Below are 17,047 nucleotides of genomic sequence, written 5' to 3'. Positions count from 1 at the left end.
TGTGAGGAGAAAAATAAAATGTTCTATTTCATAACTTACCATTCTGATGATTATAAACTATGAAAAGATGGTAAATGTTTGATGTAAAACCAATTCTTGTTAAATCAATTTTATTTGCATCTCAAGACATATATTTATACTTATAGCATTGCTCGAAGCCCGTCGAATACATATAAATGGTCATTCTGGTCCTAAAAATACACCTCCTCGGCACATACACACACAGGTTCTTAGAAAATAAGTACAAACATTTTACACGTGCCGTTGCGCGTGTGTGTACGTGTACGGTGTGTTGATACAATAATTAAAATGACTAACATAATGCGTTAAATGTATTATTCAAGAAAAGCTGTACAAAGAAACCCTTTGCAATCTTGGAAGCATTCAAGTGAAAATGTTACAAAAGAGAGCCCTGCGAGCAGAAGTCCTTCCTCGAACACCATGGATTCCGGAAAGGAATTTTTCATATTATAATTTCATTTTTTGACTGCAAAGGGTTGTGATATAATAGCTATTGATAATCTAATATTACAGCACCATGAGGTTCATTCCAAGGAACTACTCACTCTACAGGCTCTGCGATGGCCTATGCATCCAACGTAATCTATTACACGTATGAGGCAGAAATGAAAACATCTAATAGTAAATAAAATTCTTATAAAAAAAAAATAATATATATATATAACATATATGTTGACTGACAACTATAAATAGCAGTTACACAAAAAATTGATTTGTTCCTACGACTATTACACATCGATCGAACAATACATAAATGACTTGTTTCTATTTATGTGCATAGAAATTTGGTGGTGAAGGGACTAATGTTTTGTGTGGTGCATCTTATTATGGTCATGAGGCCTCGACCGTGCCTTTCTAACTTGTGCGTTGCGTGCTCGTAATCTATTGTGTGTATAGCTTGGGTTCATTCTCGTCCTGAAAATAATTTCTCCAATTAAAATTAACAATTTTCCATCGAACATTGGTTAGTTCCCTAAGCACTTAAATTTCAGAATCCCCTGAATTATCAAGTATTATTCGACACATTGTGTTAACAAGACAATTATATAAAACTCAACAATTTTCTACTAACAAAGAGAAAAGGATGAAAAATATATGTGTACATTGTAAATAAAATAAAAAAGTGAACTACATCTACAACATCTAGGAAGCATGCAGATGATTTTTCATGTACAGATACTTACCGTCTAAGAGCTTTGGGCGTTTCATGCGCGACGAAAGACTTGTCGTCGTGAAAAGCTGGCTCGTAAATCGTCAGTGAATGTTCGCATCGAGATCCAGTTTTTCCATGGGGGCAATAACATTCGAAACCCGTTTCTTTATCTACACACGTACCTTCTCCGCAAGCACCTGTATCAAATCAACTTCATCAGTGTAGTCTTTCAACGAGACAATGTTCCTTTAATTATACAAAAAATAAATAATCATTTTTACCTGGATAACACGACTGGCCAACGTAGTCACAGTGTTTTCCACTGTAACCAGCGCGGCACAAACACGTGTATCCATTCTTGGTAGCAGCCTCCTGGCACACACCAGCATTGTTGCATGGATTTTCAGCGCAGGTCTCGCAATTTGTGATTCCAACGCTGTTCGTTTGATCATCGATCAGGTCGATCTCCTTCTCTCCTATCACCAGTCTGCTGATGCATCCAACGAAACCGCTAGTGATCTCAGCGTATTTGTTGACAGTGTTGTCACTGGGGACGCCGCCGACGAACAATAGCGCTTTCAAATCCAAGCCTTGCTTTCTGCCAGCTGCAACACCCTTGAAAGGACCTTCGCCGTCGACTAACATAGTTCCTTCTTTGCGATTACGTTGGAGTTTGATCGTGTGCCATTCGCTTAACGTGACGGACTTCTCTGCACGGATGATAGTCGGTCCAGAGCCAAGATCAAAGCTGAAATGAAGATTTTAATTTAACCCTTTGAGGTCGAGGACTTTTCCAGGTGTACTATTCCCAAATAGGAAAATATACCCAGTGGCGGTATTATTTTTTACCGACAATTGACCTAGCGAATAGAAATGTGATGTCGCTTTTATAGCGACATTCGACCGCAAAGGGTTAATATTCATTTCTGAACAGTTGAAAACCTTTGGTTCTACATTTGAAAGTTAATTGCTTGATCTGGAAGGCAACTGATCATTTAACACTGACCTGAACACTGGGTACCCTCCGACCAAGGATAACAAGATGAAGTCACCATTTCCACGATTCGACTCGTCGTTGTACAAAATGATACCGTCATAGCTCTCAGGTTTAAACGATATTTCAATGTTGAATTTTAAGTAGGAATCAGGCAGAGGTGGTAAGGCAATGAAACTCTCAGGAGCTTGGCTGAAGTATGGGACCACACCGGTTACCACAAGTACTGTGGGTATTTCAATGTTCTCGAGATTATTGGTCGCAGTGCAAACGTACGTTCCAGCATCCTCTGCTTTCACATTGATTAATTTCAATTTATTCTGTTGAAGAAAACCCCCAAAATTTAGTATATTCATAAAATGGAAATTTCTTTAATCATCTTGATATTATTTTTCATTAGTGCACCTCAAAAATTTGTGCATCGCGTGGGAGGAGTCCTCCAAGTTTACTCCAGTGGAATTTCAGTGGTGGATTCAAGTTGGGTTTACAATCCATCTCCAGGCTGGATCCATAAGGTGCATACTTGGTCTCGATAGCTGGTGCATCATTATTTCCATCTAAAAATAAACAACATTCAATATCCTCTTCGTTCCTCTACTTAGGATCTATTAAATACTCACAATAAATCACAATTTTTATAAGCATGAAAAAAGGATTTTCTCAGTTTAAACAGTTCATTATGGTATACAGGAAGAAAATTTCAGTCTGAACATTACCATGGACGACGAGATTGAAATCGTGGTCAAAAACTCCTTCAGGCGTGTCTGCGATGCACCTGTACACCCCACTGTCGCTGACAGCGACGTTGGTTAATCTAAGAACGTTTCCATATTCCTGGGCATTTTCTGGTAAACTAGGATGATTCGGTCTGACCCAATGGTAACGAGGGTTGTGCGTTCCAGAGCAGGCGCAACGAATGTTCACGGTGTCTCCGATGTTCACTGGGTTCTGGGAGGCTTCCACGCTAACCGCAGGTGTGACGGTGGCTAAAATGAGAAAATTTGAGTCAGTTGGCGGTATTAAGAAACGTTTCGCAGACGCATAAACGTGGACCCTTCTCCATTACATTACTTCCTATGACATTGAATTCCAAGGTACACCTATCAACTCCTGTATCTCAACGATGCAGAAGTTTTAGGATATAATGAAAACGAATGACAGCAGATGATTGTATACCATTTGGAGTACGAGGGAGTAGACTATGCTACAGAGCAACGAACACACGTGGGACACGTCCTGGAACTATGAGATCAAATAGCTTGAAATTAAACTACGATGCAAGGACATTTACAATACCTGTGTTTATAAATTATCTGGCGGGACAATCACTTTTTTTAGTATTTGGTACTAAGATGTTTGAGGCAAGAGAACATTGATGAATTAAGAAATGGTAGGTGATAAGCGTTAATCATTTTAGATAGACGTCACATCAGGTACACATAATTTATCTGAAAACAAACCACGTCGTTGTTGAAGATAGTGACGGTTTTGCGGGGTGTTGTAGTAGTTGTCACCGATATCGTTGTAGTAGCGAATATAGACGTTGCAAAGGTAATCCAACAGAAAGCATCCTTGAACGTTGCATATGCACTTGCTTTCGCTGCACTGGGTTCGGTTCGCTCGCGAGCATTCCGTGTGCAAATTAACTACTAAATAATAACGCGACCACTTTATAAATAAACTATGTCTCGTCTGAGTATCGGTGAATGACTGAACGAGATGTGATGATTACTATTCGCACGAGTGTGTCATTTTACTTTAATCATCTACTTCATACGGATTAATAGAATAAAAGAAATCAATTGAAAATGTGGTAAATAATTGAAGAAAAAAGACAATTATATATCCTTTACTTCTTCTTCTCCTATCATCTAATGCTATAAAAATTGAAAAAAACTTTCATCTGAAAGGATGCAACGTGTGGGAAGAAGTTTCAGAGAAATTAGTTTATCAAACTGTGTGAGGTGAATTAAGACAATGACAGGCATTCGCTTTTATATAGGTAACATGCATTGAACTTACGTGAGACATTCAAGTTTATATAATCGCTAGAGACTCCGTGTACAGTTTGAATCTGACAAATGTATCTTCCACTGTCCTCTGGTCTGGCTCGAGGCAGTTCCAAATAATCATCTTCTATCCTGGCAGTCGAAGGTAATGGTTGACCGTCTCTGCTCCAATGTATGGTTGCTCTTACGTTAACCGTGCACCGTAGACGTACAGGCTGACCAGCATAAGTCACCACATCTCTTTGGGCTGCATGGACAACACTACTTTCGTCGAAAGGATGTTCTATAAAAAATAAATAGCATTAATGGTGTTTAAGGTGTGCTCCATGAGATATATGACAACTTTCAAATTGTGTTCATACCATTCACCAGAACCTCAGCCACAGCCTCAGCAGTTCCTGCATCGTTTGTAGCTGTGCAGACATACTTCCCAGCATCGGAATAAGTAATTCCATGGAACTGTAAGACTCCACGGTCCTGGGTGACCGAAGAAGGAAGGTTACGTCCTATGGCGGCCCACTGGATGGTCATCGGTTCGTCCCCTGTCGTGCTGCAGTCTATGGAAGGATTTTCACCGGCACGGACCGTTTGGCGGGGTGGATTCAACACTATTCTAGGTGGTGCTGAAAATGTTATAAGCCATCATAAAATCATAAGAGAATTAGCAAATTTTTAGGGGTCAATGATCTAACTTATGGATCAACCCTTTTCTAAATACATAGTCAAATATGGATCATCTTACAGAGTACTTCAAGATGAGACTTGGCCCTGAACAGAACATTGCGAGCCTGGTCCATGCCCAGGCAAACGTATTCTCCAGCAGCGCTTTTGTCAGCTACTGGAATGTTCAGTATTCCATTGTGAACCGTGCTACCTTCTGGCAGAGGTCTATGGTCGGTTCTCTTCCAGTCTAGATAGATATGGTTTCCATCTGACGAGCGAACGTAACAACGCATCTCCACTTTGCCACCGCTGGGAATCTTGAAGTAATCCTTCGGTACCGTGATCTTCTGGTCGTCTGGATTTTCCTGTCACAAAAATATCAAACGTTATTTCACAAGAAACCACTGCGATCTCACATAGCTGTGTGGTAAACGCACAGGTTTATCGGGACCAGGATACTCATCCGGAGAATAAACCTCGTTGTCTTCCACGCGTATGTAAACGCGTTCTTCAACCATTCCTGCGGCATTGTTAGCGTGGCAGGTGTACGAGCCTTCGTCGTCGGGGGAGGCAGAGTTTATTTCATATACAGCTTCCAAAGGTGTCGCAGCTTCTGATGATAAATAGAACGGAGTCCTACTGCAAGAGACAAAAGCATTTCTTATCCAACTGCTGAATTTTTCATCGTCGTCTTCAGGAAAGGAACTTACAAGTCTATTCGATTCTGGTGTTTGACCCACGCGACCCTAGGCTGCGGATAACCCGACGATCTGCAAATCAATTTCACTCTGTCCCCTCGTTTCACTTGGAGAATTCCAGACCTGGGTGAAATCATGATAACAGGGACAGATTGAACCTCGATGTAAACCACCGCTGTGTTCGAACCAACGGGATTCACTGCCGAGCAAACGTAGGCACCGCCGTCGTTCGCTGTGATGTTCGACAGCCGGAGAACACCGCCAGGAAGCTGTTTGATGTTGGACGGGAACGGTCTGCCGTTCTGATGGGACCAGTGCAATTCTGGCATGGGAATCCCGGCCACAGCTCGACATTGCAAATCGGTAGAACCGCCTAGTATAACAGGAGGCACCTCCCTTGGGTAGATCTCCACGCGAGGAGCTTCCCGAGCTGTTTCAACAAAACGCACAAGTTTTTCTTAACGTTCACAGCATGGACAAAGAATTTCCATTCTTACTCACGTTCAACTTCGATCACAGCGCTGGATTCGTGGCTACCAGATGGTCCTGTCACGTGGCACACGTACACTCCACGGTCTGGGATCTGAATATTGACGATCCTCAAGGTGTCACCGACTTGTTGAACGTTAGAGCTCAGTCGTTCGTGATGATACTTGCTCCATTTCACCTGCAGACCTGGTTCCCCGCTGGTGACACACTGTACCTCAGCTACGCTGCCTTGAGGAACAGTCTGTTTCTCGGGTCTCACTTTGATGGAAGGTGGAGATCTTCGAGGCACCACTGTTATCTCAGCTGTGTTGTTGACGTGGGTTCCAACGTAGGTAGTCGCTAAGCATATGTAAACGCCGGAGTCGTACTGAGTTGAGTTCATGATTGTTAATACACCATCGCGTTGAGTAGCTGTTGGAGAGAAGGGTAAGTTTCCTTGTCGAAGCCAGACGAGGCTCGCGAGTTCTGGTGATGTTTGGGAACAGGTTAACAGGACTGCGTCTCCCTCTGTTCCGTACCATTGCGATGGAGTGATGGTAGGGAGTATACCAGTTGTCGGTGGCATGGAAGGATTATCTGTGGACAATGAAAATTTATGATAATGTAACGATACGTTAATTATTAATCATTCCTTGTACTCACCGCTGACATAAAGAATAACAGTCTGCTCGTCTACGCCAACGTTGTTCCTGGCAATACACTTGTACTCAGCTGCGTCGTTCTTTGAGGCTGCCCGCAGAGACCAAATTCCATTATGAGTGACCACTTCTGGGCTCGTAGGTCCATGGACGCGTATCCACTCGACCTGAGGCTGTGGGTGTCCAGTGGCCATGCAACGGAATTCTGCAGGTTGTCCTTCCACTACCTCCAAGGATGTTGGCATGACAACGGCTCTTGGTGCAACTGGGTTTGAACCTAAATAGAACACGGATAGTTAATTTTAGGTTCACCTTTGAAAATATGTTTGATGTGGCTTGTTTCATGTACCTGGTATCTCTAATAAACTTTGTGGAAATGCTGCGTCCGTGTAATACGTTACATTTAATATACACATGTTTCAGAAATATTCATTCAATTTTTAACTTACCTCCAACGGTGAGGGTAACGTTCTTGTATCCAATATGCACACCATCGCTAACTTGGCAGACATATACGCCGCTATCGGATACTTTCACATCACGAATGACCAATAAGCCCTGACTGTCGTCCACAGTTCTTCCAGTAGGTAACTGGCCACCTTCTTTTTCCCATTTGATATGCAATGATCCCTGTTGGTACAGATTCTTTGTTTCATCTGTTACAAAGATTTATTATGCATTTACTTACATTGTCTAAAGATTTGCCAGCACAATGGTATCGAACGGTGGTTCCAGCTTCAACGATTTGGAACTCTGGTCCTTTGATGTAAACCAGTATCCTCGGTGGAGGTATATAGGGAGGATACGGTGTAGTGGTTGTTACATTAGTTTCTACAAAATATTACATAAATTAGAAGACCGTGAAGCTTCGAATCTTTGTTTGCTGTATTTTACAACACAAAGTGAAAAAAGAAAATCTGACAAATTCCTACACCCTTTCTAACACGATATTAAGCTCCTGAACCCCACGTGTAATCGAATGACATAAGCTCTAACAAAGCAGAGGTATAGCTATAACTAAAAGAAACCACGCCATGTGTGTTCTAACAAGGGGAACTACCCAAGTGTTACACTCACTTATTAATGAAACTTTGCCAGCTTGTAGAGCTCGTCGAGCTGAACACACCTATACCCCGTTTTGGGGGTAGACGACTAATTGTTTAAAAGATATTAATAATTAAAGTTAGTTACTACTCACATTCAGAAGTATGACAGACTCACACATGCAACTCGCAATATACAGATCCACGGTTCAAATCCTCGGTTCACAACATTTTTCTTTTTTAATAATAATTTGTCTCTTTTTGAATTTAAAAAAAAAAAAAAAAAAAAACAGTTGCCCGGGATTTGAACCGGGGACCTTTAGATTACGAGTCAAGCGTTTAACCACGGAGCAGATCCGTAACTTACAATTTGAAGGTCCTCGGTTCAAATCCTTGGTTCACAACATTTTTCTTTTTTAATAATAATTTGTCTCTTTTTGAATTTAAAAAAAAAAAAAAAAAAAAAACAGTTGCCCGGGATTTGAACCGGGGACCTTTAGATTACGAGTCAAGCGTTTAACCACGGAGCAGATCCGTAACTTACAATTTGAAGGTCCTCGGTTCAAATCCTTGGTTCACAAAAAAATTTTCTTTTTTTATAATGATAATTTTTATGTGATAGTTATTCAATAGGAGACAAATTATCATTAAAAAAAAAAAATGTTGGGAACCAAGGATTTGAACCGTGGATCTCTAGATTGCGAATTGTATGTGTAAGTTTGTCATACTTCAGAATGTAAGGAGTAACTAACTGTAATTGTTAATATCTTTTAAACAATTAACCGTCTGCCCCCAAAACAGGGTACAGGCGTGTTCAGCTCGACGAGCTCTACAAGCTGGCAAAGTTTCATTAATAAGTGAGTGTAACACTTGGGTAGTTCTCCTTGTAAATTAAAGGTTTTGATGAATTATGGTATTCATGGTATTATGGTATTTGAGGAATTAGAATATTTTCAATTGAATGAATGTAAGTCCCAGACTGTTTTCCATTCCCAGGGACGGACGAACACGTAATATTTGCTGTGATATAGTCCGCCAAACCTGGTGTAACCGATGTCACCACCTTGATTAACTCTTTGCCATCACGGTCCTGGATATGGCACTCCACATTGCAAGGTTCTAGCTGCACGTAAACGTACCAGGTTCGCTGTGCCCCTTTCTCGGTTATCATAATCGGGCCGGGTGTAACACCGGTCGCAGTTAAAGGCATTCCACCGAATGGTGTTAGTTTAAAAGAGATATACAAAGGTTCCGGGAACTCGTAACTGCATGTGAATAGAATCCACGAGTTTGCCATAACTTCACCCTTCATCGGCTTTATACTAACCATCAATTCACCTAACCGATGTAATGTTCAAAATATTTAATTTCAAGTGAACTCTATTTTTCTATCAACTCACTCTTTTACACTGATAATTCTATACAAACTTGAATATTGCAATGTATGTATGTATTATGTATATAATACTGAAGCTTTTTTAAATATACGTACCGGTGCTCAGACAGTATTGACCGGTGTATCCTGGCAGACAGTGACATTTCACTTGTCCACTTCTCGTGATTTCGCAGCTCTCCTCGTTATTGTTGCAAGGGCATGGATTGCAGGAGCCCAAGTAGCTGGCAGAACGATCGTTCGGGTCTCTGTAGTATCCTCTAGCACAGGATTCACAGGATGTACCAACGTGGCCAGTTGGACAGCGACAAACTTCCACTTGAACTGCTCTTCTGTTACCAGTCTGATGCTCCACCGCTGTGTCCAGACTTATATCACTGATGTAAGTGGCTGTCATTCTTTCACTGTGCGTTGCACGGACCAGAATAGCCTCAAGGTTGGACAGTACAGTCATTAGGTCAATGCGGGAAGCAACTCGTGGACCTTCGGTGGTTAAACGTCTCCATTCTGATTCTCTAAGTGGCACCGAGTAGGTCTACAACGAGGGGGAAGGTTCAGTTAAGTTACACCATGATAAACAATATCCGAATACGTACCAATGGTATGTCAGGCTGAATATCCATAGGGTTCGTCCAGAACAATGTAATCCCATTTCCAATTAAAATGATATCCTGATCTTTGTAACTCTGAGCTCCGGGATACGCAGTGATATGCTGGGTTAAAGTGAGATTCCCCCCGTAACTTTTAACCTTGTTCCCAGTGAATATTGCTGGCAGAGACCAGAACAACCTGCGTCCTCGACTATCCGGGTAACGATAGCCAATCTCATTCATGGCGAAATTCAGCTCAAAACCATCATCGATTATCTCCTGTCTAGTTCTGTGAATCAATGTTCCATTGATCATCTTGTACGCTAAACTGCTCTATTCAAAATTGATATAGCTACTCACGAGTCAGTAAGGGTGAACCCATGCTGATTGTCGTAGACCCAGACTGGTATCTGTTGAACGTACAGTGAACTCTCGTGACACTGATTAGTCACACCGCTGCAGTAACATTCGGTGCATCCATCAGGATTGTACGAGGAGAGTCCAAAGGTGGATGGACGACAACGGTTGCATTGGGGTCCTTCGACGTTTCGTTTACAATCGCATCTGTCGCCGATACACGAGCTGCTACGAGAGCCAGCCTCGTTACAGCGACACGGTGTCGAGTCTTTGTAGACGCAATCGTGTGGCGTTCCTCGAGTTGCATCCCCTTCGTATCCTGGCTCGCAAACCTCGCAGAAGTCTCCGGTGGTATGGTCTGCGCAATTCTGTAATATTTATAAATAACAATTGAATAGTTAATTTTCTTTTGGACACGCCCAGAAGCAACGTTAATAATTCTTTGCCAACCTCGCATATTCCAGTGTCAGGATTGCATTGAGCCGAGTGTCCATTGCAGTTGCACTGTTCGCAGATGCCTAGGTACAGGCCTTCGCTGGCTCTGGTGTATCCAACGTCACAGTCTTCGCAAGATAATCCTTTGTAGCCAATAGGACAGGAACATTCTTCTACTTCAACCGCACGAGCTCTTCCTGTGTTGTATTTTTCAGCAATGTCCAAAGATACCAGAGACAACCTGAAGGAATAGTGACAGATGTTTAGATTTATTTTCTGTATAATATGTGCAAAAGGGTAATTCAATAACTTACGCAGCCTCGTCGGTATGGGTAGTGTAGGTAGCTTTGATTCTAATGGCACTAACATCAGCCAGTGCCATTAATAAATGTTCCCTGTCAGCTTGCGTGCCATCGTTACGTTGCCAGTATTGTTCCAGAAGAGGGACAGTGAATGTTTGCGGTGTGTTTGGTTCAGGAGATTCCCGGGAGAAGTACAACAAATTGATATCATTGGCCTGGGGATGAAGAATAAGATTCACTAAAGGCAATGCAGTGAGTTAATAATAGGAATAGATTTGATTTACTAACGCTGATCAATTCAACGTCAGCAGCATTGTTCTTTGAACTCTGACCACCTGGTGCTGGAACGTATCTAACAGTGTACTTAAGATTTCCACCGTAAGACGTGACCTGATCGCCCAAGAAGATACTAGGCAACTGCCAGTAGTAGACGTCGTTGTTTCCACGATTAGGGAAATCATTGTAAATGATCTCACGTGTTACTGTGTTCAAACGGATGCCATCAACGATGGGTGGTGGATGCGGTGTTCTTGATTCGATGAGGGAGAAATCTCTGATAGAATTTGTGAAGGAAACTCGAACCTGTAAGATTCATAAATGCTTTATGTTTATAGTCGTTTAATAAGGATAATTGAAACAACGCAATGAAACGTGTACTCACGTCATTCCTGTACCAATTGGACGAGACACATTTGTTGGTGATGCCCATGCAGAAGCAACTAGTGCAACCGAATTGATTTTTGAACGTATTCGCCTTACATTGGTTGCAAGTGATACCCGTAGCGTATTGCTGCAAATTTACATTTAATTGAAACACAGGTATCAATAGTTCAGTTAAATCCTTAATCAATATCCCTTTGAAATGATACAGTTATCATTCACTGTACTTACTTTTAAGAAAGAAAGACAGATTTCCGAGTAAACGACAGCATTAATGAAATTGAACATGTTATATAAATCTATTTTTTAATAATACAGAGACCTAAGAGATTTGAATAAATTGAAAATTTAGTACCTTGCACCGGCATTTTCCAGTAAGAGGATCCACAACTGAACTGATACTGCCCTCTGGGTCACACTGTTGCCTTGCTACACACATGTCTCCAGGAATAAGAGGGTTTCCTTGGTACCCAACGTCGCACTGTTCGCACCTACGACCAATGTATCCTGGAGGACAATTGCAGGTTGGTTGGCCATCGGATCCAAGATGACAGGTGCGTGCAAATCTATAAAGTTCAGAATACATTAAGACCTCTTTCAGTGGAACTTTCTGCAGTTTCCATATTTTTAATGATAGCCTACTGATTAGATGGATTGGTAAGTGGGCAGGGGCAAGCTTTGCAAGGTATATTCCTCGAGGGATCGCCATAGTATCCTGGAGGACAATCAACCGGTTCGTCTCTGTAACACTGACCAAGCCATAGGCCAGTTTTTCGTCTCAGATATCCTGGAGCACATTCCTCGCACGACAGACCAGTGTATCCTGAACAATAAACATGTTTCATTAATCATTCGAATAAATCGATGGATTATTAAAAGATCAGAACATACCTGAAGGACACTGGCATTCTTCTACGAACGATGCCGACCCAAGACCAGTGTTCCTCACATCAGCAGTGTCCATTACAATATGTGTCAGTTGGACATCCAAGTCTGGTGAATTGTCATACTCTACTCTGAAGGGCAATACAAGTTTCAGTGATTTCAAGTAACTTCAACTGATCATCGTTTAACACGAATACATACTTGATTAAAATGTTGTCTACGTTGGCCAATGTCATCATGATATCCTCCCTCGTAGCAGGTACCTCTGACCAGCCTTGTTTCTTCAACCACTCACCCTCGAAGAACCTAACAGACTCGTCGTTATCGTAATTAGGTATCAATTGTTTCCCTTTGTGTATCAGCACATAATTATTCCCGCTTAGCACGACCGCTGGTGCAGAATTTGGAACTCCAGTGCCATTGTAACGCACCCTGTACTTCAGATAACCACCGTAGGATTTCAGCTGACTTCCATGGAAATTCTCAGGCAGGGCAAAGTAAGGAACATCTTTCTCAGCAGCTAACTGGTTCAAGAATGGAGTTGATTCGTCCAAATGTAAACCGTCTCTGCCCAATGGTTTCACAGCTAACTGATAACTGATGTCGTTAAGGATTCGAAGGTCAGGCTCTTGTTTAACAGCTACGATTTTATGACGATCAAAAGGCGGAGGGATTTGATACGTGAAGAGGTTCGCACTGTGACACTCGGTGGCGACACCGAAGCAGAAACAGGAGATACATTCCTCCACAGTTCTTGCCTCGGAATTGAACATCCCCTTGGGGCAAACATCGTCTGGTTTGTTCACCATCACAATGGCGTCAGGTACCGCGAACACGAAGCCAGCGGTGTTTAATGCCTCGCAGGAATAAGCTCCTTGATCTTCGGTCTGTATGTCAGGACAGGTTAGAGTTCCAGTTCCATTGATGGACGTCATGGTGCATTTTGGAGGAATGTGGCCCCAGTTCAACCGCCAATTTATTTCAGGGGTAGGAACACCTATCGCTGTACAGACGATCACCAGGGTTGTTCCTAGATCTAAAGTGATCATCGGTGGAGGTGGCTTCATTATGTAAACCGGAGCTGAAGGAAATAAAATGATTCTTTTAATGTCTCTGTTATATAAAATTAGCTATTTTTTATATGGTAGAACCATTACTCACAACATCCTATTTCATCGCTACCATCAATGCAGTCCTTCTCCATGTCACAATGATAACTTTTAGGTATACACTGGTCATTGCTGGCACAAGTGTACTCGGTGACGCGACAAGGAGATCCTGGCCTGTTTGGAACACAATTTTCCTCGTCACTACCATCAGCACAATCCTTGTCACCGTCGCATCGCCATAGTTTGCTCACACACTGTGTGTTGTTGCAACGGAACTCGTTGGGTTCACAGCCATGCGGACCTGTTTATTATGATTATCATCATCTCGAGTGTGAATCATGTAAATGCTTGGTACAGGAGAAAAGAACACTTACTGCAACGCATTTCATCTGAACCATCTGTGCAATCCAGTCTGCCATTACATACGTATGATTTGGGAATACAGTCCCCATTGCTACAAGTGGCTTCATCGTACATGCAGACATGAGGCTTGTTCGTTGCTGGTGGTTCGACTGAAACAGGAATTAATAATGAAAGCATTTGATGAAATAAATTATCTACAGGAGATTCTGAAGGTGCTTACACTTTTCTACGGTCAGATAAACGTTCACTTGTTGGCCTGTTGTGGATGCAGGGTAACCAACAGCCTCGCAAATGTACAGTCCACCATGGTCCAGTTGGATGTTTGGAATTTCAAGACGTCCATTCAGATCTCGACTACCAGGTGGCAGAGGGAGGTTGTTACCGCGAAGCCAACGTACCCTGGCTCGAAGAGGACCCTCGTCGCGACATTGGAACACGACTTCTCGACCTGATTACCCCAATTCAGTTGTAATTTTGGGAAAGAATTTTTTAATTTATGCTTGTTTATTTGTGTTGTATTATGATTTGTTACTTGTGTTCAATTAATTGTGATGTATTTCCAAGCAGCTCATTTAGTATGGATGTAATTATGTGTATGTATGTATGTGTTAAGTGTATTGTAATTCAACAAAATGAAGGTGTAAAATGTTCAACAATTGTTTCACTTTTAATCACATAGTTTGTACACTTCTAGTATGAAATTATTTGTTCATGCAATTTTATATTCCATGATGTCGATTACAAATTAATTCATATTAAGTTTATGGTAGATAAATGATGTATGTGATACAAATACATCACTGAAATCGGTCCTCTTGATAGATCATTAATCACTGATTATATTTATGAATCAAAAATAGGCGAAATCTTATGCAGCATTATTTGCAATTGCTCTTTGAAAGAATCTTACCTTGCTTCGCCGGGTCTAGCCAAGGCAAGAAAAATAATCAAAATTCTTGTTAATCAATATTCGTACTCAACTTACAATTCTAAATACTTTTGTGTATACAATAAGATAATTGTACTTATTAACATATATCTTGCGATACTTACTCTCTTTGATCACTTGCTCACTAGGATATGTCTTCAAATTGAGGCGAGATGGTTCTTTAAGTTGTTCTGAAACATTAATAAAGAATATTGTCAATGAAACTGGATTACAATCTACAAAATATTGCAGCTCAATTAATTACCGCAGTTCTCTTCGTCCGACCTGTCCCTACATTCTGGAATTCCATTACACATAGAGGACTGAGGTACACAGTCTTTGTCAGAAACACACATGATGTACCCAGCTGGGCAACGACCAGGCATGGGATGGAAACCGGGACGTTCTAATAAAATGAATAGAAATAAAATATTAATAACCTTTTGTAATAATGTATAATAAATATAAAACTTACCACATTCTTCAGGTTCATCGGATCCATCAACACAGTCTATATAACCATTGCATTTCTGATCAGCTCTGATGCAATCTCCATTGGAACATTGGAATTGATCCTTGCCACAACCTACAAGAACACCTTGCATTGTAGCTGACAAGGTCAATTGATGCATTTGCATGGAACCATTATGTACTCATTAAAAAACATGAACGAGGAATAAAGTGATGGAAACAAGAACAGGTTCTATTATTACTTCTCAAACAATCCTCTAAGGGCTTCAAAAAGAACATGGTTCACCACAGGACAGTAGTATTAGAACTTGTTACATTAAATTAAGAATTACTGATTTCTTTGGGCGTGCAGAATATTGCACCACTACTGAACACTTGGTACTAGCATCTACAACATTTATAATATAAAAAAAGAAGAACAATTTGCGTTCCTCTTTCTTTCTCATGCTGTAACAGGGTTGCATCTATCGATAAGGACTCAACTAAAACATCAAGCAACAGATGCACTATGATTAACAGCTAGGATGCGACGAACGTGTAACTGATGAAGTCCAGTCGAGTTTCATAAACGTCATTATGTTTCTACTTGAACAGCCTACACATTATCTATTCGGCTGCTAACACTGACTGAGAAAAATAGAATGCAAAGCCTAGAGAATCTGTGGCGTCCCAGGTATCAAATGAACATAAGCAATCAAGAGAATCTAATTCTTATTTTTCAGCCCTGACACTTTTCCTAAGTAAAAGAAACAAAATAATATTCTGAATGGAAACCTATTTAAAGAACTAAAGAAAAGCTATCACCGTACATTGTGATTCACAGTTAGCAATTCCATCCTGGGAATTATTTTATTTAAAAGAATTCAAGTTAAATGTGAGTCACAAGGTAGTACTGATGATTCATATCAGCAACGCAAGCAACATTTTTAGGGTACAAGTTGATGGAACATAACTCAACAGGCAAGAATAAAAAATGAGAGATAAAAAGGATCCAACAGGTGGAAAGACGCCAACAGATTTTCAAGGTCAACGAGTGATCTAACCGAAGCAATACTGTTCGTCGGTAAAGTCGCGGCAATCGTAGAAATGGTCGCAGTGGTGAGTTTCAGGGATGCAAGTGCCATCAGCACAAACAAAATCATCCGGAGCACAACTCCTCGGCGTGCTCAGATTAGCCGGTGCTTGATAATCCAGACTGTAACCCTTAGCCTGGCTCTTGTGGGTTAGCCCCACCAGGGTGTCTGGATGTCCCCTTGAAGAGGTTCTATCCGTGCTTATACCTAGAAGTAACCGAAACTAAACCAGCTTGCTCGCGGATCAGCCTGTATTTTTGGGGAGAGTATTTCTTAACATTGTCGACCTGTCCTTCGGGATTAATCCTGAAACTACTTACTACTTGGCGTTTCCACCTTTCACTGCAAATATTTGTGACTTATGGTTTGTACTTCAGACTGGCTACATGCACTTTAGATACTTTATAACATACAAAGAGGCTTGCTCGGTGAAAAGTTACCAGTCTGAAGCACGGTTCCAGGTATTTGCCTTTGAATAAGTGCACGTGGAAAATTGGTGCGGCATAATCGGTTGCCTCTAGAAGGCGGTGAACACGTAGTCACGGCCAAACATTGCGTATGCAACCTGGTGCGTTGCGTGATCTACTGGATCAAGTGTGCAAGATCGAATAGAGCGTATTTATATATATATACAAATGGTGAAAACGATCGCGACATTGTCAGACGTTCTTTCAATGAATCTCCTTAGCTTAATGAAACTTTGTTGCAAAATAGAGAATGATTTCACTCTGATCAAATAAGCTTCTACAATTGTTTCTACAAAGTATCATTAA

The 17,047-nt window shown here is 41.2% G+C and overlaps 1 protein-coding gene across 23 annotated transcripts in view; it reads right to left on the bottom strand.

Annotated features, from left to right (window-relative positions):
• Positions 1–319: 319 nt before the first annotated feature.
• trol (terribly reduced optic lobes) overlaps positions 320–17,047 on the bottom strand; it is a 103,815-nt gene continuing 87,087 nt past the window's right edge. For 18 of the 23 annotated variants that reach the window (XM_034329396.2, XM_034329401.2, XM_034329407.2 and 15 more), the window contains 35 exons: positions 15,206–15,316; positions 14,996–15,136; positions 14,856–14,921; positions 14,713–14,727; positions 14,023–14,250; positions 13,814–13,951; positions 13,492–13,740; positions 12,532–13,411; positions 12,337–12,461; positions 12,088–12,268; positions 11,801–12,011; positions 11,447–11,575; positions 11,074–11,367; positions 10,798–11,000; positions 10,499–10,724; positions 10,052–10,416; positions 9,698–9,980; positions 9,201–9,636; positions 8,750–9,046; positions 7,354–7,496; positions 7,115–7,295; positions 6,670–6,942; positions 6,040–6,603; positions 5,551–5,968; positions 5,278–5,479; positions 4,920–5,205; positions 4,540–4,800; positions 4,191–4,460; positions 3,629–3,817; positions 2,885–3,154; positions 2,574–2,725; positions 2,181–2,488; positions 1,456–1,922; positions 1,206–1,371; positions 320–936 (listed from right to left, as the gene is read on the bottom strand). In XM_034329396.2, the coding sequence (XP_034185287.1) occupies positions 822–936; positions 1,206–1,371; positions 1,456–1,922; positions 2,181–2,488; positions 2,574–2,725; positions 2,885–3,154; positions 3,629–3,817; positions 4,191–4,460; positions 4,540–4,800; positions 4,920–5,205; positions 5,278–5,479; positions 5,551–5,968; positions 6,040–6,603; positions 6,670–6,942; positions 7,115–7,295; positions 7,354–7,496; positions 8,750–9,046; positions 9,201–9,636; positions 9,698–9,980; positions 10,052–10,416; positions 10,499–10,724; positions 10,798–11,000; positions 11,074–11,367; positions 11,447–11,575; positions 11,801–12,011; positions 12,088–12,268; positions 12,337–12,461; positions 12,532–13,411; positions 13,492–13,740; positions 13,814–13,951; positions 14,023–14,250; positions 14,713–14,727; positions 14,856–14,921; positions 14,996–15,136; positions 15,206–15,316 (8,843 nt within the window). In that variant the 3' untranslated portion in view covers positions 320–821. Of the gene's footprint in view, positions 937–1,201; positions 1,372–1,455; positions 1,923–2,180; positions 2,489–2,573; positions 2,726–2,884; positions 3,155–3,628; positions 3,818–4,190; positions 4,461–4,539; positions 4,801–4,919; positions 5,206–5,277; positions 5,480–5,550; positions 5,969–6,039; positions 6,604–6,669; positions 6,943–7,114; positions 7,296–7,353; positions 7,497–8,749; positions 9,047–9,200; positions 9,637–9,697; positions 9,981–10,051; positions 10,417–10,498; positions 10,725–10,797; positions 11,001–11,073; positions 11,368–11,446; positions 11,576–11,800; positions 12,012–12,087; positions 12,269–12,336; positions 12,462–12,531; positions 13,412–13,491; positions 13,741–13,813; positions 13,952–14,022; positions 14,251–14,712; positions 14,728–14,855; positions 14,922–14,995; positions 15,137–15,205; positions 15,317–17,047 lie in introns of those variants that run through there. The other 5 variants (XM_034329397.2, XM_034329405.2, XM_034329411.2 and 2 more) reach the window with 5 other exon arrangements.

The sequence above is a fragment of the Osmia lignaria genome, chromosome 8 (genome assembly GCF_051020975.1).
Source record: "Osmia lignaria lignaria isolate PbOS001 chromosome 8, iyOsmLign1, whole genome shotgun sequence".
NCBI classification, from domain to species: Eukaryota; Metazoa; Arthropoda; class Insecta; order Hymenoptera; family Megachilidae; genus Osmia; species Osmia lignaria.
The sequence above is the reverse complement of the archived record's forward strand: the minus strand, read 5'-3'. Positions and strand labels throughout refer to the sequence as shown.